The following is a 23,570-nucleotide window of genomic DNA, read 5'->3' as shown; positions in this document are numbered from 1 at the left end:
TAAGAAACCCACGTGATATATGGCAAACGATTATTCTTAAAACCCTCCTCGTTTCCATCACTCGTATGGCAAACACCGTTGTTACATCGTCAGTCCTTTTTCTTGGGTTTTGAGCTATTTTGTTAATCTACCTCTTCCTGGGTCTTTTTTCTTTTATTAGGAGCATTGATGTTATTAAATTTCCATCCTTTAAGGTCGACGGTATGGAGAGTTAATGGGGTTCGTGTGTANTTGGTCGTATGTCCTGTCGGTCCGGAGTATGGAGACAAATATGGCACATTTACTAAGTATAACTTCCGAGGGATCGCCCGGAGCTTTCGGAGACTCGAGCTTTTATACGTTATTCGTGGGAAATGAGTCACGTGATCGACTTCTGTTGACACTTACCGTGCATTCCGATCAACTAACTGTCAACTTTCCCACCTTAATGTGAAAACAATCGGTGTACTTCTCACCAAAAGTGGGTTTTCCCCATCGGAGTTGTTTACAAAGATTTTCCGACATCGGCGTAAAAATCGCGGATTTCACACTATTAATGATTATTTTAGTGTTGTTCGCACAAAATATAATCAAATTTTAATTTTTTTTTCATTTTTTTCTTAGTAATTTAATTCATTTATTTTATAAATTTACCTGCTTTTTAAATTTTAACTTTTAATTATAAGAGAGTTAATATTTAACTATCAAGCTATCGATTATGATATAAACCAGAAAATTTTTATATTTGAAAGACGTGATTAAATAGGCATAATATAATTTTTAATTTTGTACTATAAACATTCATAAGTGCGTTTTAAAAACAATACTATTAACCACATAACACGTGATTTTATAGCTGCAGTGTCACGTGTGCTGGACACGTGTCATCACCCGAGTTTCTTCCGTTAACCTTGAGGGTGCACGCCTTAGAACCGGAACAATAGTAATAAGTTTACTCGTCTTTCTTTGTTACTTGCACTAAATTTCGAATGAACATTAATTAATTAATTAATTCTTTGATTGAATACAGATTATTGATACACGAGAATATCGTAAATCTAGAAAATGAAGATAAAAGAAGAATTAGAAACGAAACATTCGGACTTTACAATTAAACGAAACGAAGAAAATTTTGAAGTCGATTTAAAGAATTTTAAGAAAGAATTCAATACAGATGTGAAGAGTTATAAAACAATTAAATTGGAACGGAAGGTGAGTAAAAATACCTTTCTATAAGATTGCAGTGTCGCTTTAAAGACGAGAAACACAACTGAAATGCTAAAATATTAAGTGGGAAATGGGAAGACATATATCTTCTAAACAGTATATTTGCATAAATAATTGCCCTGCGAGCTTTAAACATTTTCGATGTCAAAACAAAGTCATTTTGGATGTTTTTTTTAAATGAAATTTGACGTTTTGGCCAACGTGTTCGTTTTAGAGAGGATAACCCGTTTTTGCTGAAGGGGTTTTGTGGTTTCTCTGTGTTTAAAATTTTTTATCTTTTTGTGTATACGGGGGGCGTTTTTGACAGTGTTGGCGTGTTTTTTTTACGACTTACTGCTACGATCCACAATTCAACTGTTTACCATTAATTGACTTTATTGAGGATGTATTTTTTACTGTATAGTTTCTTTTTTACCTTAGTTTTTTCTTTACTTATTATCGGAGGAGTTAAACTTAATTTAGGTCTAATGTCTCGTATAGCATCTTTTGTAAACGTCGTCGAACTCCAAGCGAATCAACATTGAAATCAACTCGATTGGACGATTATTTTGTATAGCAGGATTTTTATTTCAAATTTTTCAGAAGATTCTGAGTTTTCTTAATGAACGTTTTTATACTATTCTATCGAAACTGGAAGGATTGTCAACGAAATTTGACTGGTTGTGTAATTAACAAAAAGTGTATGACGAACGTCAAACCCGGTTGGAAGGAAAAGTTACCGAACTTCCGACTTATAAAACTGTATGTATAAATAATTTTTCTCTTCAGAATTATTACATGGACTCTTTATACAATGATTCGAAGAAAAATAACATTATCCTTTCCTGTTTGAGTGGTAACGACGAAGAATTAGTTGATAATGCTAATGATTCTATTGAGTTGTTTAAAAAATAGAACGTGGGGTCTATTTCTTTTATTAACAGTTATGGAATATCTAGAACTCGGCTTGTATCGCTCGAGCTTCATACTCAAGCTGATAAAAGGTTTATTTTTAAAACTTTAAAGAAAATTTAAACGTTGTCGTCTTTCTCGTGCATTACAGTTTTTGATGATTTGTCGTATAGATCAAGACTTAGACGTAAAAAATTGTTGCCATTTTTATTCGAAGAAATGCTTTCTTTGAATAAAAAAGCTTATCCGAAAGCCGATTGCTTGACCGTCACTTACAATTTAGAAATGAATGAACTACAGAAGATTCAATGTAGGCTATATATGTGTGTGTGTAAGCATGTATTTCGCTTAATTATAAAGGAGTGAAGATAAAGTAACGAAATTGGGCACGGTGGCTTGAATGTAAAAGACATTGATGCTGTTAAATTTTGGTTATTGAAGTTCAAGAGGATGGAGAGATAGAAAGTGGTCACGTGTTATATCTGGCGAGTAGTCAGACTTAATTAAGATTTTACTTGTTAGCATTTACAGTGTTTTACAAAACACATTTCTAACTTCAAAATGTAGTCTTTTGCTATTTTATAAAAATTAAAAATATATAAAAGTTTAAGAACAAAATCTCGTAATAGCTGACAAAACATACAATTTTATTGATTTATTATGGATTAATAATTAAAAAATGGTTTTTAAAATAAAATATAACAGCAGAAGTTACGCAACTCCTTGCTAAATTTTTTATTATGTCAAGATCAGTAACTGTAATACAATGGTTTAGACAAGTTACGAGTTATTTAGAAAAGTTTTTTAGTTTGATTGTTTCCTTTCATACATAATATTTTGNATTCAATCTTTTCAAAACGACTTTGCATTCTGATTTTATGTCATTTTTAGTGTCACATTTCTCCTTTTTTATTTCTTTATTCTTACAATCTGTATTAGAATTTTGCAGTGTTTTAGTTTTAAAAAAAATTCTAAGCAAATAATTGAAATAAATAAATAAAACTGACTTTAAATTTAATAATTTTAAATACTAAATGCCTTAATTTTCAGTACAGAATGAATTTTTTTAAAAATATTATAGGTTAATCATGAGTAAAATCGTCATTAATTTCCGACCCTACACAAGATATGACACACGATTCTCCCTTTATCTCCCACTCTCTCGACGTTTATCTACCAAATTTTAATAGCGTCAATACCCGAAATACATAAACATACCTTTTAAAGTTTCAGTAAATTTTGAGTATGTAATTTTTTAATAAAGAAAGAGGTCCCTATAATATTTACTTGTCACAATACTTAAACTGAGCCCCTGTCACTAAGACAAAAGGCAGGGATAGCCAGTTTGTTTTTATCGTGGATATTTTGGCTGAAATTTGTAAAAATTGTAGACTTTTAAATTCCTACCTGAAAAGTATTACATAGATGACAAACACAACTGTATTGTTAAGGGAAAGGTATGGTGTACATTCTTGCTAAAAGTAAGCTTGGCGCTTCGAATCGAATGTAAAAAAAAAAAAACAATAATACGTGCTAAAATCTTGTAAATAAGCATGATATTATGAAAAAAAATAAAATATCTATACGGGGAAACAAACCCTAGGAACTTTGACCTTTCGACCTGGAAGTTTCACTAGCAACTCACCGATAACGAAAGATGATTTGTTTAAAATTTAATCTTTTTAAACCCGGCAAATTAACTTCGTCACACAATACTTTATCACTTTTTTCGTTAAGATAAATCACGGTTAGATAGTAAACACGTGTAATTACTGTATATGCTGAAATTTACTGTCACGTATAGGGTAATACCTGTTCAAACCGAAAACCTGCATAAACAGCAAGAATTCTTCAACATACAGCTATTTTCTATGATTAAATAAACCTGATAAACCGGAAAAATGTTCAGTTTACTCAGGTTTTATTGTATTTTGTTTCTTCTATTCTGTTTTATTAAAAAGACCACTATTTTGTTTTCTATAATAATAAAACACTAGTTTAAAAAGAGATTTTTTTCTGTTTTAGGATACTGATAAATTGAATTGAGAGCTTTAACTCTATCAACACCAAATATCTATAATATTAAAATATATTTAATTTCATATGCACCGTGTATAAAATATTTGCAATGTTTATGAAATATTATCAACTTAACTTTTATATAAATATGAATTTATTTATATTTAGGTTTTAACTCTTTTTATAATCAATAGAAACATATTTTTATACCGTAAGAAGTATGAATTCTCTTACCTATTTCGCTATTACAATAAGAATTACTCCAAATATTAGAATCGCTTGTGTTATTTGTTAAAATTAAATTTTCATAAGTATTTACCTGAAATAATTGAAAAAAAAATTCTGTTTTATTATTGGACAAGTTAATCTTTATACAAAAAATAAATAAAAATAGTATTTAAACTAAAACATAAAATTCCGTTTACTTAATTAAAATCTGCAGCATTTTCATACGTTTTTCTGCTAGAACCACATTTCTTTACTCAAAAGGATCCAAAGTATAAAAAGTTTAAATAAATTCCTTGTAAATTATTCTCACATAGTATTTGTATGATATAAAACATACAAAATACACCCGTTCTTATTAACTATTTAATTGTATTTTTCGGTTATTTGTAATTAGAATAAATGCCGTTCTGGCTTACAATAAATGTGACATTTAGGAGCTCTCCCATTGTTCCAGTTTGTCTAAGTTTCCGTAATTTGTTCCTTTCTGTGGACGTTTAAATAAATGTTATCCCCGTTAATCCTTTATGACTTCACGAATAATAATACAATAAGTAGAAAATAAAACATAGAAGAAACTTTGAAATAAATATAATAAAATGCATAGACTGTATAAAATTTAATTAATAAAATAAACGAAACTATACTAAAGATCAACCTTTTTCCTCCCCTTCAGTTCCCGAAGGAAAATGTCTGAAATCAACACTTCACGTAGGATTTTCCCGATTCAAATTTGCCCTGGTTCCATGAAATTATAACGCACTACTGTTTATTTGTTTGTCTTATGGATTACAATAGAACAGGGGTTCACAATGTCGTATTGTGTTTTCTTGTACATAAACATTTTACCTCAAAATCGGTAATCCGAATAAAAACCAACAAAGATTAGGTAGAAGTTTGTTATCGAAGTAAGGAGAAATGTAAATGCTTAATATGCAACAGTGTTGTGTCAGTGACAAACAAACACAATGTCGAACGTCATTACAAAAACTAATCACAATTGTTATGAGGTTAAAATAATTAACAAAATTCGAGCAAATCTTCCAACGTTGAAGATTGTTTACGATTGGGATTATCATGTTACACTCGCAACTGTGAGAAATTAGCAAATAAAATGCAGTGTCAAAGATCGCATTAATTAAAATTGTAACGTTTTCCATCGTAGTAATAAATTTAAGTAAATAAACTTCATTTTAAAATTTTGGAAGGCGTGAAGTAAACGTAGAAGCTTTGTAAATAACGCTTTTAAAGCAAAACTAGAATCGTAGAATAGCACCGATAAATGTCACATGACAGCTTCGTACGCGTCCGCCGTTCGATGTGCCGCTCCGCGACGAAAACAAGTTTAAGCAAGGAATTTTCGAACGGTGCACACTCGGTAAGTATTCCTACAATTTTTTGTTTATAGCATATTTTATATGGATTATTCCAAAAAAATTATACGTATTTTGGAAATGTTCGAGTCACGTTAGTCTAAAATCGATTAATTTTAAGAAAGAAAACCTTTCAAACAGCCGTACCCCTAAACTGCACAAGTGCCTACAAAACGTACATTTTACTCACCTGTATATTTTTATGTTCTAAAGGTTCTGATTTAATTCTTCTACAAAATGTTTTGGTATCCGTATTAAATTCTTTCTTGTAATTCTTTAAAAGAAACTTTTCATCACCTCGGTTAAATATAAATTCTGAACATTCATTTTCTGGCTCTACTTTTATCTTCATTTTCTCAGTTTAAAATATTCTCGTATGTCAAGAATCTGTTTTCAATGAAAGGCTTTAAAACCGTCGAGTTTGAATTGAGATTTGTTTAAATAAATAAATAAAATTCGTATAATAGCAAACACTTACTTCTCCTGCTTGAATTACATCAATCTATATCAATTAATAAATATCCACAATAATTTCACTGAAATTTTAAAGCGAGTAACAAAGACAAACTCAGAGAGAGTAAACAAAAAGGTGCACACTCAAGGTTAATGCGAGAAAGTCTAGGGGTAACACGTCACCAACTCACGTGACAGTTTGTAGCTAAGAAACCCACGTGATATATGGCAAACGATTATTCTTAAAACCCTCCTCGTTTCCATCACTCGTATGGCAAACACCGTTGTTACATCGTCAGTCCTTTTTCTTGGGTTTTGAGCTATTTTGTTAATCTACCTCTTCCTGGGTCTTTTTTCTTTTATTAGGAGCATTGATGTTATTAAATTTCCATCCTTTAAGGTCGACGGTATGGAGAGTTAATGGGGTTCGTGTGTATTTCCATTCGGATCACACTTAATGATGATTTTATTTGTTAATAGCATTTCTAATGATTTAAAAAAACTCAACACTACACACAAGATTAAGCTTGTTGTCGTTTTATAATGTTTTGAAAATATAAAGAGATTTTAAATTAAAATATGATAAAAGATAGAGCCATCAAAATGTCTCTCTTCTACACTTCTACAAAAACAACAATTTCTACCAGGGAAATTCAGGGGAACTGCCCTGTGGGAGGGTGACCTTATTTATAAGCACAGAACTCCTCCAATAAGAACTGTCAAAACAAAGCCCTCTTCTGACATGCGAAGGAAGTTGAACGGTTTATCGCAGTTCCCGAGGTGGTACTGAACGGTGACAATAGACAAAGTTTGAAATCAATTAAAACCTTTCTGTTTCTTGTTTTGAAACGGGTGTGAGGAAACATTGCCTTCAATTATTTCCAAATTTGTTAGTTTCTTTAAAATATTTTTCTAATAATATNTCGTGGGAAATGAGTCACGTGATCGACTTCTGTTGACACTTACCGTGCATTCCGATCAACTAACTGTCAACTTTCCCACCTTAATGTGAAAACAATCGGTGTACTTCTCACCAAAAGTGGGTTTTCCCCATCGGAGTTGTTTACAAAGATTTTCCGACATCGGCGTAAAAATCGCGGATTTCACACTATTAATGATTATTTTAGTGTTGTTCGCACAAAATATAATCAAATTTTAATTTTTTTTTCATTTTTTTCTTAGTAATTTAATTCATTTATTTTATAAATTTACCTGCTTTTTAAATTTTAACTTTTAATTATAAGAGAGTTAATATTTAACTATCAAGCTATCGATTATGATATAAACCAGAAAATTTTTATATTTGAAAGACGTGATTAAATAGGCATAATATAATTTTTAATTTTGTACTATAAACATTCATAAGTGCGTTTTAAAAACAATACTATTAACCACATAACACGTGATTTTATAGCTGCAGTGTCACGTGTGCTGGACACGTGTCATCACCCGAGTTTCTTCCGTTAACCTTGAGGGTGCACGCCTTAGAACCGGAACAATAGTAATAAGTTTACTCGTCTTTCTTTGTTACTTGCACTAAATTTCGAATGAACATTAATTAATTAATTAATTCTTTGATTGAATACAGATTATTGATACACGAGAATATCGTAAATCTAGAAAATGAAGATAAAAGAAGAATTAGAAACGAAACATTCGGACTTTACAATTAAACGAAACGAAGAAAATTTTGAAGTCGATTTAAAGAATTTTAAGAAAGAATTCAATACAGATGTGAAGAGTTATAAAACAATTAAATTGGAACGGAAGGTGAGTAAAAATACCTTTCTATAAGATTGCAGTGTCGCTTTAAAGACGAGAAACACAACTGAAATGCTAAAATATTAAGTGGGAAATGGGAAGACATATATCTTCTAAACAGTATATTTGCATAAATAATTGCCCTGCGAGCTTTAAACATTTTCGATGTCAAAACAAAGTCATTTTGGATGTTTTTTTTAAATGAAATTTGACGTTTTGGCCAACGTGTTCGTTTTAGAGAGGATAACCCGTTTTTGCTGAAGGGGTTTTGTGGTTTCTCTGTGTTTAAAATTTTTTATCTTTTTGTGTATACGGGGGGCGTTTTTGACAGTGTTGGCGTGTTTTTTTTACGACTTACTGCTACGATCCACAATTCAACTGTTTACCATTAATTGACTTTATTGAGGATGTATTTTTTACTGTATAGTTTCTTTTTTACCTTAGTTTTTTCTTTACTTATTATCGGAGGAGTTAAACTTAATTTAGGTCTAATGTCTCGTATAGCATCTTTTGTAAACGTCGTCGAACTCCAAGCGAATCAACATTGAAATCAACTCGATTGGACGATTATTTTGTATAGCAGGATTTTTATTTCAAATTTTTCAGAAGATTCTGAGTTTTCTTAATGAACGTTTTTATACTATTCTATCGAAACTGGAAGGATTGTCAACGAAATTTGACTGGTTGTGTAATTAACAAAAAGTGTATGACGAACGTCAAACCCGGTTGGAAGGAAAAGTTACCGAACTTCCGACTTATAAAACTGTATGTATAAATAATTTTTCTCTTCAGAATTATTACATGGACTCTTTATACAATGATTCGAAGAAAAATAACATTATCCTTTCCTGTTTGAGTGGTAACGACGAAGAATTAGTTGATAATGCTAATGATTCTATTGAGTTGTTTAAAAAATAGAACGTGGGGTCTATTTCTTTTATTAACAGTTATGGAATATCTAGAACTCGGCTTGTATCGCTCGAGCTCCATACTCAAGCTGATAAAAGGTTTATTTTTAAAACTTTAAAGAAAATTTAAACGTTGTCGTCTTTCTCGTGCATTACAGTTTTTGATGATTTGTCGTATAGATCAAGACTTAGACGTAAAAAATTGTTGCCATTTTTATTCGAAGAAATGCTTTCTTTGAATAAAAAAGCTTATCCGAAAGCCGATTGCTTGACCGTCACTTACAATTTAGAAATGAATGAACTACAGAAGATTCAATGTAGGCTATATATGTGTGGGTGTAAGCATGTATTTCGCTTAATTATAAAGGAGTGAAGATAAAGTAACGAAATTGGGCACGGTAGCTTGAATGTAAAAGACATTGATGCTGTTAAATTTTGGTTATTGAAGTTCAAGAGGATGGAGAGATAGAAAGTGGTCACGTGTTATATCTGGCGAGTAGTCAGACTTAATTAAGATTTTACTTGTTAGCATTTACAGTGTTTTACAAAACACATTTCTAACTTCAAAATGTAGTCTTTTGCTATTTTATAAAAATTAAAAATATATAAAAGTTTAAGAACAAAATCTCGTAATAGCTGACAAAACATACAATTTTATTGATTTATTATGATTAATAATTAAAAAAGTAGTTTTTAAAATAAAATATAACAGCAGAAGTTACGCAACTCCTTGCTAAATTTTTTATTATGTCAAGATCAGTAACTATAAAAGAATTGTTTAGAAAAATTTTTAGTTTGTTTGTTTGTAGCTAATATTGCTTCTTTACATGCTTAATGCTACATAATATTTTGAACGTATCCGTCTCTGTGTTTATAAATTTATATTTCAGGTATGTGTAGTTTGAATTATTTAAGCTGTACGAGTTCAAAATATTTTCGAGACTTTTAAGTCACGTAAGTCTTGAAATAGTGGAGATCGCTTTCATTTTCAATTAAGACGTTCTGGAGATTGATGATAATCGAGCCATTGATCATCATAGAATAGAAAAAATGAAATTTTATTCCGTCCGACTTTTAAATTAATTTTTATATATTTAGGTTTTTAAGGAGGATGAATTTAGAGGAGAGAATAAAGCGATTATACGAGCAGAAAGAAAGATACATAATGTATATACAGTTCTTTAAAGTTCAGAGCTCTGTACTCGCCACTAACTCAACCGAAGAGACCTTTTAGATACATTTAGACGTTTTATTAACTTAATTAACAGTATTTTTTGCATTTTTGGATTCATTTTCCTTTTTATTTTCCTTTTGATTTAAACGTTATTTTATAACGTTTTAAAGTTTAACGATATTTATTTTCAATAAGTCGGAACAGGATGAAACGTTTGGAAGTCAGATCAGAAACATGAAACATAATAATAATAAGAAGAAGAAATGAAATATAAGTCGGAACAGAAGGAAAAGTTTGACACGATTCTTATGTATTCTCTTGTTATAATTATGCATTACAATACCCGAAAGTAACAATAGCTAACACTTATTTTAATCGCAAACAACGAAATACAGTTAACAAGCATTATGTATTGCGACATCGTCACAATGACGGGCTGCACTTTCTTATCATATTTTTAATTTATTTAATTTAGAATATATGCTCTCTACCTGTAATTAGTATTGGCTTCCCTCTGTACTGTACATTGCACTTTTTTAGTTAATAATAGCCGTTTCATGCCGTTTACGTATCTAACTTCTTTCAGAGAAAACTTTTTTAAATTAAAATAACATGAATACCGGTTTGCATCGGAAGTTTTTATACAGTTAATCTGGGAACTGTGCCTCTGAGCATATCATATTTTGTCTCTGCTTCCATCTATCTAACTCCTTTCTCGACATTGAGCAAGGGCAGTCAAACAGCTGTTTAGACTGACATCAGTAGGAATTTACGGGTCTATTTATTTTTAAATCGCAGCCTGTAAGATTTATATAACTTGGTTATACATAAAATTTGAAAAAAATTATAGACAAATAAACTCGCAGTGTTGTCCGTGTGACTGTTGTCTTTCTACAATCTCCAGAACAGAGTTAGATAGAAGCCGAGACCAGATATAGAAATTTTAGTGGCAAAAGGCCCCGATAAACTGTATACGTACTGTATACGTAGCTGTAAACCGGGATCCACGTTATTTCGATTCAATGTTTACTTTTAATAGGTGTTAGATAGATGACAGGCACTACTTTTAAACCAAAAGTAGTTAGTAGGCCTTATTTTAAAGATATTTATTCATTAAACATATTTATATGTTTTTATTTATTTATTTATTTATAAAGATCGATTTGTTTGATAATATAACGTAGTATTTAACTATTTCAGATAAATATTAAAGGAAAGCTAATTTCCACTAACAACACAAACGAATCCACTCGTTGGAGTCATTCTGGTTATAAAATCGAAAGAGGTAAGTGGCTTATTACTTGTAATATAAAAGTATGTTTCTACTAAGAAGAAAAATAGATAACACACAAAATTTAATAAAAAGTAAAACATCTGGATACGAGTCCAATTTTTCTTGCCATGTCTAATCACCAGGAACAACTATTTCCATTGCAGAGACAACCTTTCTTTAGAGGCTATGCCTCTGCACAAATATGTAAAACAGTTTAAAATGTCCACAGGTGACAATCCCAACACAATTAAAAATGTAATATTTTTAATTAAATTAAATCCCAACACAATTAAAAATGTAATATTTTTAATTAAATTAAATCCCAACACAATTAAAAATGTAATATTTTTAATTGCCACTTGTGGACATTTTAAACTGTTTTACATATTTGTGCAGAGGCATAGCCTCTAAAGAAAGGTTGTCTCTGCAATGGAAATAGTTGTTCCTGGTGATTAGACATGGCAAGAAAAATTGGACTCGTATCCAGATGTTTTACTTTTTATTAAATTGTAATTCTGCCAGCCCTTTTCTACAAACACACAAAATGTAAATGTTACCTTTATATAACACATTGATATAAATGTAAATGATAACATTCGAAAAACTTCGCGAATACATTGTGTATAACGAATAAGTATTTCAATATAATTTAATATTAACAATAACATTTAATTTAATTGAAGATTTAAAGTTGTCAATTCAATATATCACAATTCTGCAACAGAGAGAATCGTAATTCAGATATTTTAGAGATCAAAAGAGCAATAATTAATTGTAAAGTCGTCACTATACCAAGCGGCAATTTTTAATCACATTTTAAATTTATTTAACTTAAAATAGACGCTCTTAATCTGAATTTGTCATGGTTTGCCCCTCTATATCAAACTTTTCAAGTATCAAGTATTGAATTTTTTTTTTTAATAAATAGCAAAAAAGTATTTTGGTATTTATTTTATTGTTTTAATTGATATATTTCTATGATATTCTAAAAACAATGGGTTCTCCATTAATTAATAGGTGCTTCGACTGGTTGTCTTGTTACTTCTCACAGGCCTTAACTTTTTAAAGTAATAATTTTTTGTATCTATAAATAAAACTCATCTCTACTTTCAAAATTTAGTTTTCTGCCATTTTTTAATAATTAATAATAGAAAACTATTTTTACGTAAAATCTCATGACAGATTTTGTTTCTTTTCAAATCAAAGCCAAATTAATAATGAATATCATGGCATTACACATTTGTTATTGCTTATGATAGCCGCTACCACGATGGGAATAAATTATACATCGTTATTAAACTCGATACATAAAAGTATCGAGTTTTATTTTATATTTCAAGTTTTATCTTAGAATCCTATAACACAGATATTTTGTAAATTCCGCTACAGATATCAAAAAAGAAGAAGAAAAAGAGTATTATGATGTAAAACATGGTATAAAATCAGAATGTAAAGTTGTTTTAAGAAAATTGAAGATTGAAGTAAAGACTGAAGTTTGTAACGAAGTTGTTTATCTGTCAGATGCTAATGAACACGTAATGGTAAGTAATACAAATTTTGAGATATCTTACATATTAATAGTGAAATTTTAATATTAACTTCGCATTCCGAATGGTTGAAAACATCGCTCAATATCACTAGTATAAAATTATGCTTTGAATTTAGAAGTATTCTGTATTAAATAAAAAAAATATGTCAAACTATACATATTGGGNAAAAATAACTTTTATATTATTAATCATAAAAAATAAATAAAATTGTTTGTGGCGCTATGTTTTAAAAACCGTATAATTTTTTTTTTTATAAAAGGACGAAATGCTTAGTTTTAAAGGTAGAAATGACTTTTATAAACAATTGTAGATGCTAGCAACAAATAAAATCTTCATTAAGTCTGATCCCACTCGAGATCTTTCTCTTTACCACTTGATGTTTTATTACCAAAATTTAATAGCATCAATGCATTTAATATACAATGTACGCTGCCAAATTTCGTTTCTTAATCTTCAATCTATTTTGAGATATTAAACGAAATAGACGCCAAAATACACGCCCACACACATCCACGGAATATTTTGCGGTGCCTTTTGGGTTTAAGAGATCTCAAAATTTCGAAATTTGCAAAAATCGAAGAATGAAATTTGACACTATTTCAATGCTTTCCGTTGTTATGTATACATAACTTTCGGGAAAGTAAAAAACAGGACTTTCATATTACTTTTCCGGCTGTTATGGAAAGTATGGCGATCGGTCGAAAATTAACCCTTAACATTTTCACATATTTGGACTTAGTACATCTCAAAACGTCGAAAGATGCAAAACAATCCGTGTGTTCTTCTTGTGTGTATCGATGTCAGTGTATGTATTTGTGTGTGTGGGTGGAGTACGATTATTTTCACTATGTCCGAAGTTTAATTACTTTTGTGCTTTTGGTCGAAAATTTCTGAAATTTTGCAAAAGGTTTGTTTATTGAAGAAATTGAGGCTGTTAACTTTTGGTGGTTAAAGATTGGGGGTAAGGAGATAATTGATGTCGTGTGTATCTCGTGTAGGGTCGGACTTAATGACGATTTTTCTGTTATTAGGATTTGAAATTTTTTTTATAAAACTCATTTTTACCCTCGAAATTCAGTTGTTTGCCTTTTTTCTACAATAGTTTAAAATATCGTGTTACAAGGTTCAGCAACTCGTTGCTTATTTATATATCATAAGTGATTATTAGTGGTTGTCATGCATTGTTTGTAAATTGTTTAGACTGTCAACAATCAAAGCTTGAATCCGGACGAAAACTTTAACAGGAATGAAATGAACATCCAAAGTAAGTAACACTTTACTTAGTTCAGACTTTTTATATTAGTGTTATTTATAAGGCAGCTGAAGAACTGCATTCAAGTTTCAACTGTTATACATTTATCTGGAATTAGATATTTGAGAAATATAAGTAACTTCCTACATCGTATTAATATTACTTTCGAAGATAATAAAAATATGTTGGGATGATCATGAGTTGTAATTTAATGATTCGTTTTATCTTGCTTTGATAATGGATCCGCTAAACTTTTACTATGTGGTTCCTTTTCTTTCACACTAATTATTTCTTCTTTCTCTATGGAAGCACACGATTTCTAACGTGTTTTTATGAAAACTACTGAAAAACAAAGTAAATAAATAAAATAAATAAATACAGATATAGTGGAACAATTTAATTTTTCACATTCATTTGGAAGTCTGACAAGTAAACTAAAGCTGGATCCATCAGTTAGAGCAGGGGTTCCCAATCTTTTTGTTGCGCATTCCAGAGTGCAAAAAATAATGGCGGCGTAAAACCGATTTAAAAAAAAAATTAAATATTATAACATGCATTTTGTGACATATATTTACTATAACAAATGAGGCATTTCTTGTAAATGATGAATATCGGTATACTTTACTAACTATATAAATATAGCACTTACATTTTAATATTGCAGCTATGTTATGTTTATTTAAATATAATACAGTTTTATGTTATTTTTTTAATCTTTCAGCTGAGGAGGAAGAGAAGATTCAGGAATACGATTTTCAGCGCAATTCGATAAAGCAAGAGCGTTATAAATATAATATCAAAACAAAGAAATGCGTTTCTTCCAGTAGAAAATGCAATAAAATTGATGAAAAGATTAAAAGGAAATACTTCAAGATTTTGTTTGCATCTCATTCTAAACAAAAATTTACGTGTGATTTATGTAAACAGACTTTTACAAATAAGAGCATATTACAAACACATCTGTTCTGTCATATTGGAAAAAAACCATTTCGCTGCACAACCTGCAATAAGACGTACTTGTGGCAATTTCTATTCAAAAAACACATGAAAGAACACAAAACTGGAAATCAAAAAGAAATCTCTCTTAGGAATTTACGTTTGCAGCCATCTAACGATCGAAAGAAGCCATCGCCAACAAATAGTAAAAAATCTAATATTAAGCGAAAAAACGTGTATTGCGACATTTGTGGTAAGCGCGTTCCATATGGCAAGGGCCGTTTAGAAAGACACAAGAGAATACACAGAACTCATGCCTGCAAGACGTGTGGAAAAGAATTCAAATGGAACTATATGTTGTTATGTCATGAACGAACGCATAGCGAAGACCGTCCTTTCAAATGCGATATTTGCAATAAAAGTTTTAAATGGAAAGGTCAAATGAAAAGGCATCAGGAAACTCATACTGATGGACGTAACTATTTTTGTCAGGAATGTAACAAAAGTTTTAAAACAAAACATTGTTTGATAACTCATAAAATTGTTCATAACGATAAATTCAACCATACTTGTCATATATGTAACAAACGTTTTAAACGAAGTGGTCATTTAAAACAGCATATGTGTTTACACAGCAATGAATACAAATATTCTTGTGACATATGTAACAAATATTTTAAAACAAAACTCAGTTTGACACTTCATAAAGTAGTTCATAATAATCAATTCAACCATACTTGTCATGTATGTAACAAAAGTTTTAAACGCAGTGCTGGTTTAAAACTGCATATTCGTACACACACCGATGAATACAAATATTCTTGTAATATATGTAACAAATATTTTAAAACAAAACACTATTTAAGAAACCATAAAGTAATTCATAGGGATACAAAAAAGTATGTTTGTGACATATGTAAAAAAGGTTATAACTTTACAACTGCGTTAGCCAAACATTGTCTTACTAAACATGAAAATATGTATTTATGCAGTATTTGTAAGAAGCTATTCAAAAATAAAAACACGCTAGAAGAACATTTGAAAGTACATATTGAAAAGTGTAATATTTGTAATAAAGAATTTAAAACTAAAACCACCTTAATCAATCACCAGAAAATTCATTTCGATATAAAACCGTTTCGTTGTGAGAAGTGTAATAGAGGTTTTATCAATAAACATCGATTAAAATGTCACGAAGCAACTCACAATGAAGACAATCTTCGTTACGTTTGTGAAGTATGTAACAAGGGATTTTATTTTAAAAGTCATTTAGTAGGCCATCAACTCGTTCATCAGAATCATCCGTATTTTTGCAGTCATTGTAAAAGCAGATTTAAAACAGAAAATAAACTTAAATTGCATTTAAAATTTTTTTGTTTAGAAATACACCCCAAACAATTAAATTATCAATGTAATATCTGTAAAGAAACTTACGTAAATAGATTCTTTTTGGAGCAGCATCTACTCGCTTACAACGATCAGATACACTTCTGCTGTGACGTTTGTAAGAAAAAATTTACGTCACAAGTCGAATTCCAAACTCATCATAACACTGTTCATCCGCCGGGAGGGAAGTATAAATGCAAAATTTGCAGTAGGACTTTTCGGACAAGGGCTGATTTAAGTAAACATAGGAAAAGAAATTCCGATTTAAGCGTTAAGAAATGTAATGTTTGTGGCAAAAGATTCTGTTCAAATTACTTTTTAAAGATTCACGCGCGAAGTCATCGTTCTCAATAGAGTTTTTCTTGTGAAATGCCGCGAAATAATTAACATATTTTAAAATAATTACTATATTTTAATTGTATTATCATAATAAATGTACTGTAAAATATCAATAAATGCAGAGTTTTTCTTATTTTCATTATTAATTCTTAGTATAAAGGGTATTAAAGATACTTAACTGTATGAACACAGTCTTTAGTACAAAGTGAAATAACGGTATTGTGTATGTTACCTTTGAAAAAAAAAGAAAAAATTAAATCTTTGATTAATGATTAATTTTTTCAGGATAAAAGAATTTTTGTTAATGTGTTGATTACAATTTTTATAATGTCAGTAATTCAGTAATTTTTAATTTAAATCTAACGTATAATTAAATATATTAATACTGTAATAATAAAATATTTTAATAAGTAATCTATACTACGTGTATGTTTTTTTATTGTTTTAATACAGTATTATAATAAATATATTCTTATGATCAAACGTTATTTCTTTATTTCCAGTTACAAATATCTGTGATTAAGTATAATATAAATGTAAAAGAATAAATTTAACAAAACATTTGTGAGGTCAGGTAGACACAACGCATAAAAATTTCATGGTGAAATCATTAAGATCCATAGTCCCTTATCAACATCATAATTGCTTCGCCATGTTCACTTTTCTATGAGTAACCATCTTTATTACTCTTAGCAATAACTTACGGACAATGGGTACAAAAAATCGCATTCTACAATTAGACATTCAAATCGATGTTGTACTGGTTCCAGATCGCTTACAATAACGTTCTGTTTAACGGTTCTGTAAGACTTATGTGAAAGTAACGTGTGTTGACTATTAATAATAAAATAAATAAGTAAAATGAAATAATTCGTGTAATCCGAAATTTATCAACCACTTAACATGGTTAAGGTGGGCAATCTGAATGCTAGTCTATACTAATAGGCATAAGGCGCTATCCTAATGGCTACTTAATAATCTTGTTACGGTGTTTTACGTTGTTGAAACACTTAACTAATCAATCATTTAAAAAATAGTGTTTTTGTGAAGGTGACTTTATCGTAATCTGAATATAAGTTATGTTTTTTCTAGGGAAATTCTTCTAAGAAGGTCTTTGTTACATCATATTGAACTATACATCGAGAGTGTTGGTGGTGTTAAACAACGGTCTTCTGACTGGTTTGCACGATTTGTTGATTCCTTCAAAGATATCGCGTATCTGAAGTAATATATTGAAACACTGTACAGCGATTCGTACATCTATAAAATGAAAACGCTTTATTTCATTAAAATTTTAAAAATTCTAAAATGTACTATTATGGTTTTATGTACAAATATCTAAATTGGAAATTGTGTCGAAATAATAAAATAGCCTCCACAACTAATTCCAATTTCATTTTCGCGAAATTTTTTCATAAAATTCAACGCCTGTAAACAATTTCTGAGTGTAAAAGATTTGTTGTGTTAATTCTGAAATTCAAAAACAAAATTTTGAATTTCAACTTACCTTTAAATTGAGTTCCAACGGAAGAGGAATCAAATTGAATTTTCGAATTTCTTGAAAAGAATCGTAAGCCTGTTGTTACAGGATAAAGTTAAATTAGTTAATAGTTAGTTACTTTAACAAGATTGGCAAAGCATGAGATAAGGCATTAAAAGATTTTATTTGTATTAAACTGATTAAAGATGATAAAGGAGTGGTATAACATGATTACGAAAGAGTCAAGGAAAGATGGAAAGAATATTTTAGGAATTTATTGAATGAACAAAANATAAGTAATCTATACTACGTGTATGTTTTTTTATTGTTTTAATACAGTATTATAATAAATATATTCTTATGATCAAACGTTATTTCTTTATTTCCAGTTACAAATATCTGTGATTAAGTATAATATAAATGTAAAAGAATAAATTTAACAAAACATTTGTGAGGTCAGGTAGACACAACGCATAAAAATTTCATGGTGAAATCATTAAGATCCATAGTCCCTTATCAACATCATAATTGCTTCGCCATGTTCACTTTTCTATGAGTAACCATCTTTATTACTCTTAGCAATAACTTACGGACAATGGGTACAAAAAATCGCATTCTACAATTAGACATTCAAATCGATGTTGTACTGGTTCCAGATCGCTTACAATAACGTTCTGTTTAACGGTTCTGTAAGACTTATGTGAAAGTAACGTGTGTTGACTATTAATAATAAAATAAATAAGTAAAATGAAATAATTCGTGTAATCCGAAATTTATCAACCACTTAACATGGTTAAGGTGGGCAATCTGAATGCTAGTCTATACTAATAGGCATAAGGCGCTATCCTAATGGCTACTTAATAATCTTGTTACGGTGTTTTANGAGAACAAACTATAGGAGTGGAAGAAAGTATTGGAAGAATGGGCATGAGGATTAGCAGAACTAAAACAGTTTATATGACTCTGAATGACAGGGACGAGAGCAATATTAAAATCCAAAATGTTTCGTTTACTGTGGTTTCGAGTTTTAAGTATCTTGGGGAATACTAATAGGCATAAGGCGCTATCCTAATGGCTACTTAATAATCTTGTTACGGTGTTTTACGTTGTTGAAACACTTAACTAATCAATCATTTAAAAAATAGTGTTTTTGTGAAGGTGACTTTATCGTAATCTGAATATAAGTTATGTTTTTTCTAGGGAAATTCTTCTAAGAAGGTCTTTGTTACATCATATTGAACTATACATCGAGAGTGTTGGTGGTGTTAAACAACGGTCTTCTGACTGGTTTGCACGATTTGTTGATTCCTTCAAAGATATCGCGTATCTGAAGTAATATATTGAAACACTGTACAGCGATTCGTACATCTATAAAATGAAAACGCTTTATTTCATTAAAATTTTAAAAATTCTAAAATGTACTATTATGGTTTTATGTACAAATACCTAAATTGGAAATTGTGTCGAAATAATAAAATAGCCTCCACAACTAATTCCAATTTCATTTTCGCGAAATTTTTTCATAAAATTCAACGCCTGTAAACAATTTCTGAGTGTAAAAGATTTGTTGTGTTAATTCTGAAATTCAAAAACAAAATTTTGAATTTCAACTTACCTTTAAATTGAGTTCCAACGGAAGAGGAATCAAATTGAATTTTCGAATTTCTTGAAAAGAATCGTAAGCCTGTTGTTACAGGATAAAGTTAAATTAGTTAATAGTTAGTTACTTTAACAAGATTGGCAAAGCATGAGATAAGGCATTAAAAGATTTTATTTGTATTAAACTGATTAAAGATGATAAAGGAGTGGTATAACATGATTACGAAAGAGTCAAGGAAAGATGGAAAGAATATTTTAGGAATTTATTGAATGAACAAAACCCCGGAGCTTTATACGAGGATGGAGAGGCAAATGAACATGTGGTGCACAGAAGAAGTGGAAAAGGTAGTAAGGGAAATGAAGATGGGGAAAGCAGTAGGCACTGTTCAAATTCCGGTTGAGACTTAGAGAGGTTTGAATAAGGAGGGGATTGATATCCTCTGGGATGTTAGGAAGAAACTCTGGCAGCAAAAGAAGATTTCAGATGAATGGAGGAAATGTATTTTTGTGCCACTCTTTAAAGAAAGATGCACAAATGAGTCGTGGTAGAATGACGTGACTTTTTCGCCACAGAAGTCGATTTTGTGGTGCCGCAAAATTTGGTTGAATTCTCTCTTTTGCGGTGGCTGCTTCCCAGACGCATTTCTATCAGCTAATAACAGTTCGCCTGGTAGTCACATGAGAAAATAGAATCACGTGGTGTTTTAAAGGCAAAAAGTTCAACCCGGTTAACCGAGATTACTGAGATTAGAGTAAAGAGGAAAGAATAATATATTCAACGCAAATTCTACACAAATAATCATATATAATTTAATTGAAAGGAAAAACAAAGGAATCTTACTCGAAATAGTATTTTTTATCGAGAGATCTTGATCGAGGAATAAGCGTATTTTGTGGACTAGTTCTCTCTCGGCCCAAGAAGATATCTCTAACTCAAAAATTTTTACGAATCTTCGATAAAATCTAGCTAAATTAAGAAAGCTGTACAAAACAAGATTTGTAAATAACGGCAGTGTCGGTATCGTTCGCCATCTTGAATACTGTACGCATGCGCCGAAATCTAAGCAGGTTGCCGCTTGTGTGGTTGAGCTGCCGCGCGGCGAGGAGGTGTTTACGACAACGCTTCTCGTTGCTTCGCCTCATGTGTACTGTACATCTATCCTAAAGATAAAAGGGATGTACAGGATTGTGGAAACTACAGAGATATAAACTTATTGTCCCATACTATAAAGATTTAGGAGAAAACTGTCGAAAGAAGGATTAGACAGGAATCTGAACTTGGAGAAAAACAGTTTAGCTTTATGCCGGGAAGAGTTGATTTCACTGATTTGATAAATACTATCTTTGCTTTGAAACAGGTGAAGGAAAGACACGGAGAAACGTAAGATTTGCACATGATGTTCGTAGATATGTAAAAGGCGTATGATGAGTACCAAGGCAAGAGATATGGATATATTTGAGGGAAAAGGATATTCCAGAAAATATGTTAGGCTCGCGAAGGAAATGTACGAAGGAGCTGAAACTCAAGTTGAGAGTAGTGTGGGCACTACAGAAGGGTTCTCCGTTAATGTTGGTTTGCATCAGGAATCGGCCTTAAGCCTTTATCTGTTTGTCCTGATAATGAACTTGTTGGTTTGTGACATGAAGTGTGTTGCTCCGTGAAGTATACTGTTTGCGAATGATATTGTGCTGTGTGAACCTTCTTAAACCAAGGCCGAGAACAAACTATAGGAGTGGAAGAAAGTATTGGAAGAATGGGCATGAGGATTAGCAGAACTAAAACAGTTTATATGACTCTGAATGACAGGGACGAGAGCAATATTAAAATCCAAAATGTTTCGTTTACTGTGGTTTCGAGTTTTAAGTATCTTGGGGATTTATCGAGATAGGGGGAAGATTAAACTCGGAAGTGTAACATAGAATTCAATGTGGATGGGTGAACTGGAAGAGACTGAGCGGTGTGTTACGTGACAAGAAAGTTAGCTGCAAGCCGAAAGATAAATTGTACTGTTGTTAGACTTGCAATGTTGTCGGGGCTGACACGTGGGTAATCACAAGAGCCCAAGAAAGAAAAATAGAAGTGGCGGAGATGACAATGTTGAGATGAATGTGTGGAGTGTGGAGGAAGAATAGAATATAGAACGAGTTTATTAGAGGTTCTGTTAAGGTGTGTTTTCCTTGAGCAGGAAGATGGAAGAATGCAGATTGAGATGGTTTGGCCACGAAGAGAGTAAGTAGTGAAGATTATGTGGGAAAGGGGGACGAGGAACTGATATTAAAAGGAAAAGGAAGTGAGAAAGATCAAAGCTGCGTTGGAAAGATAAGGTGGAAGAAGACTTGAATCAGAGAAAAATTAAGACAGAAGACGCCCTTGATAGGAAGAAATGTTGGATACGTTTTAATTAAAGAAGGAAACGCAGATCCCATATAAACGTGGGAAAAGGCGAAGTTAAAGAAAAAAAGAAGTAGAAGATTAATTACTTTTACACATAAATTAATATTTAAAAAGTATTTTTCTTTTCAGTTTTCGAACTTACCGATGTGAAGATACGAGAAACCACAAATGAAACTGATACCACCAAGTATATGCTGAGGACAGAGCAGAGTACAAGAAGAATTCGTATATATGTAGCTGATGTTGTGAATATTGCGTTATAGAAAGAAAAAGATATGATGTAAGCGACAATCCCGTATATAAGAAAGCAACTATTACCCCAAATATCGTTAATCTGTTCAGTTATTTCGCAGATTTCCAAGTGTTTTCGCATTATATCCTTAATTTCATATTCTGCATTTTGTCTTACAGCTAAAGCCAACTGCCTCGATACAGCGTTGAACCGTTCGTACTGTATTGCGCCTATTAACACCGTTGCATTAACGATCCACATTAATACCCCAAATTCATAAATCATAACGTATTGAATGCACACAGAACAGACCAGAGCCCGTAACCATGTTGATTCCTGTTCTACTGTCTTAAATACGTAATAGGAATAAACGACTGAACCGATTATTGTATAAAAGAAAGCCCACCAAGACAGAAAATTCGTTTCTAGCTGCCATTTTTGCATTTTTTCTTTTTCTCCAACATACCCTGAAATATCTAAATTTATATGTAATTTATTTTTTTTGCCTGTATGGAGTAATGAAAGAGTGCCAAAGTTTGCCAGATAAACCATGCTTATTAGGAAAGGGCTGTTTAATCCGCTTCCTACTAATTTTTCTGCTGGACTACAAAAAATTGGATTATCGTCTGTTGAAAATCTCTGCATTGATAACGTAGTCAATTGCGTAATAAATAGTAAACGCAGAAATTTTCCGTATATTGAAGACCATTTTTTGTATTTCTTGCTAAGCCGTTGGTGTTTGCAACGCGCGTAAAATATATCGCCGAAAAGTATGGAGAGGTTTAACGTTGGGCATAGCATACAGTAAACGCAACTATCAGCCATTTAACCTAGTAATCTGTGTATGGCACAGTGATGGCAAGTGGTGGCATTAATAGTGTTCAGTTTGATTATATGTGGTTAAGATATAGAATCGTTAACATTCATTTTATATGGATTTCTTTGGAATCTACTTTGGAATTAGTTTCATCCATTTTCTAAATTATTTATTGCATTCTCTGCTGTTATGTGACATTTATATTACTATCCATCATATTTATTTTTATTGACTTTATGAGATTATAATGTAACGAAAATAACTCAATACTTTTAAACATTACAATTATATAACTATAATC

At 30.9% G+C, this 23,570-nt stretch overlaps 2 protein-coding genes across 2 annotated transcripts; one reads left to right on the top strand and one right to left on the bottom strand.

Moving 5' to 3' along the window:
• Window positions 1-2,920: 2,920 nt before the first annotated feature.
• LOC111637854 lies at window positions 2,921-6,340 on the bottom strand. Its single transcript, XM_023383438.1, has 4 exons — window positions 6,193-6,340; window positions 5,905-6,118; window positions 4,351-4,435; window positions 2,921-3,027 (listed from the first exon to the last, which is right to left on the bottom strand). The coding sequence occupies exons 2-4, from the start codon at window positions 6,064-6,066 to the stop codon at window positions 2,921-2,923; spliced, it is 354 nt and encodes a 117-aa protein (XP_023239206.1). The 5' UTR covers window positions 6,067-6,118; window positions 6,193-6,340.
• A 1,450-nt stretch (window positions 6,341-7,790) lies between these two features.
• LOC111637853 (zinc finger protein 2-like) lies at window positions 7,791-22,483 on the top strand. Its single transcript, XM_023383437.1, has 6 exons — window positions 7,791-7,937; window positions 11,211-11,295; window positions 12,673-12,824; window positions 14,034-14,097; window positions 14,807-16,342; window positions 22,350-22,483. Exons 1-6 carry the CDS (start codon window positions 7,791-7,793, stop codon window positions 22,481-22,483), a joined length of 2,118 nt encoding a protein of 705 aa, XP_023239205.1.
• Window positions 22,484-23,570: the final 1,087 nt, after the last annotated feature.

Source organism: Centruroides sculpturatus, unplaced genomic scaffold (assembly GCF_000671375.1).
Source record: "Centruroides sculpturatus isolate CEXI.00-Female unplaced genomic scaffold, Cexi_2.0 scaffold1050, whole genome shotgun sequence".
Classification (NCBI taxonomy): Eukaryota; Metazoa; Arthropoda; class Arachnida; order Scorpiones; family Buthidae; genus Centruroides; species Centruroides sculpturatus.
The sequence above is the reverse complement of the archived record's forward strand: the minus strand, read 5'-3'. Positions and strand labels throughout refer to the sequence as shown.

Coding starts and splice junctions, on each gene's coding strand:
- LOC111637853 (XM_023383437.1), top strand. CDS start 7,791: ATGAAGATAAAAGAAGAATTAGAAACGAAACATTCGGACTTTACAATT. Junction 7,938..11,210: donor CAATTAAATTGGAACGGAAG/GTGAGTAAAAAT, acceptor TAACTATTTCAG/ATAAATATTAAAGGAAAGCT. Junction 11,296..12,672: donor TGGTTATAAAATCGAAAGAG/GTAAGTGGCTTA, acceptor ATTCCGCTACAG/ATATCAAAAAAGAAGAAGAA.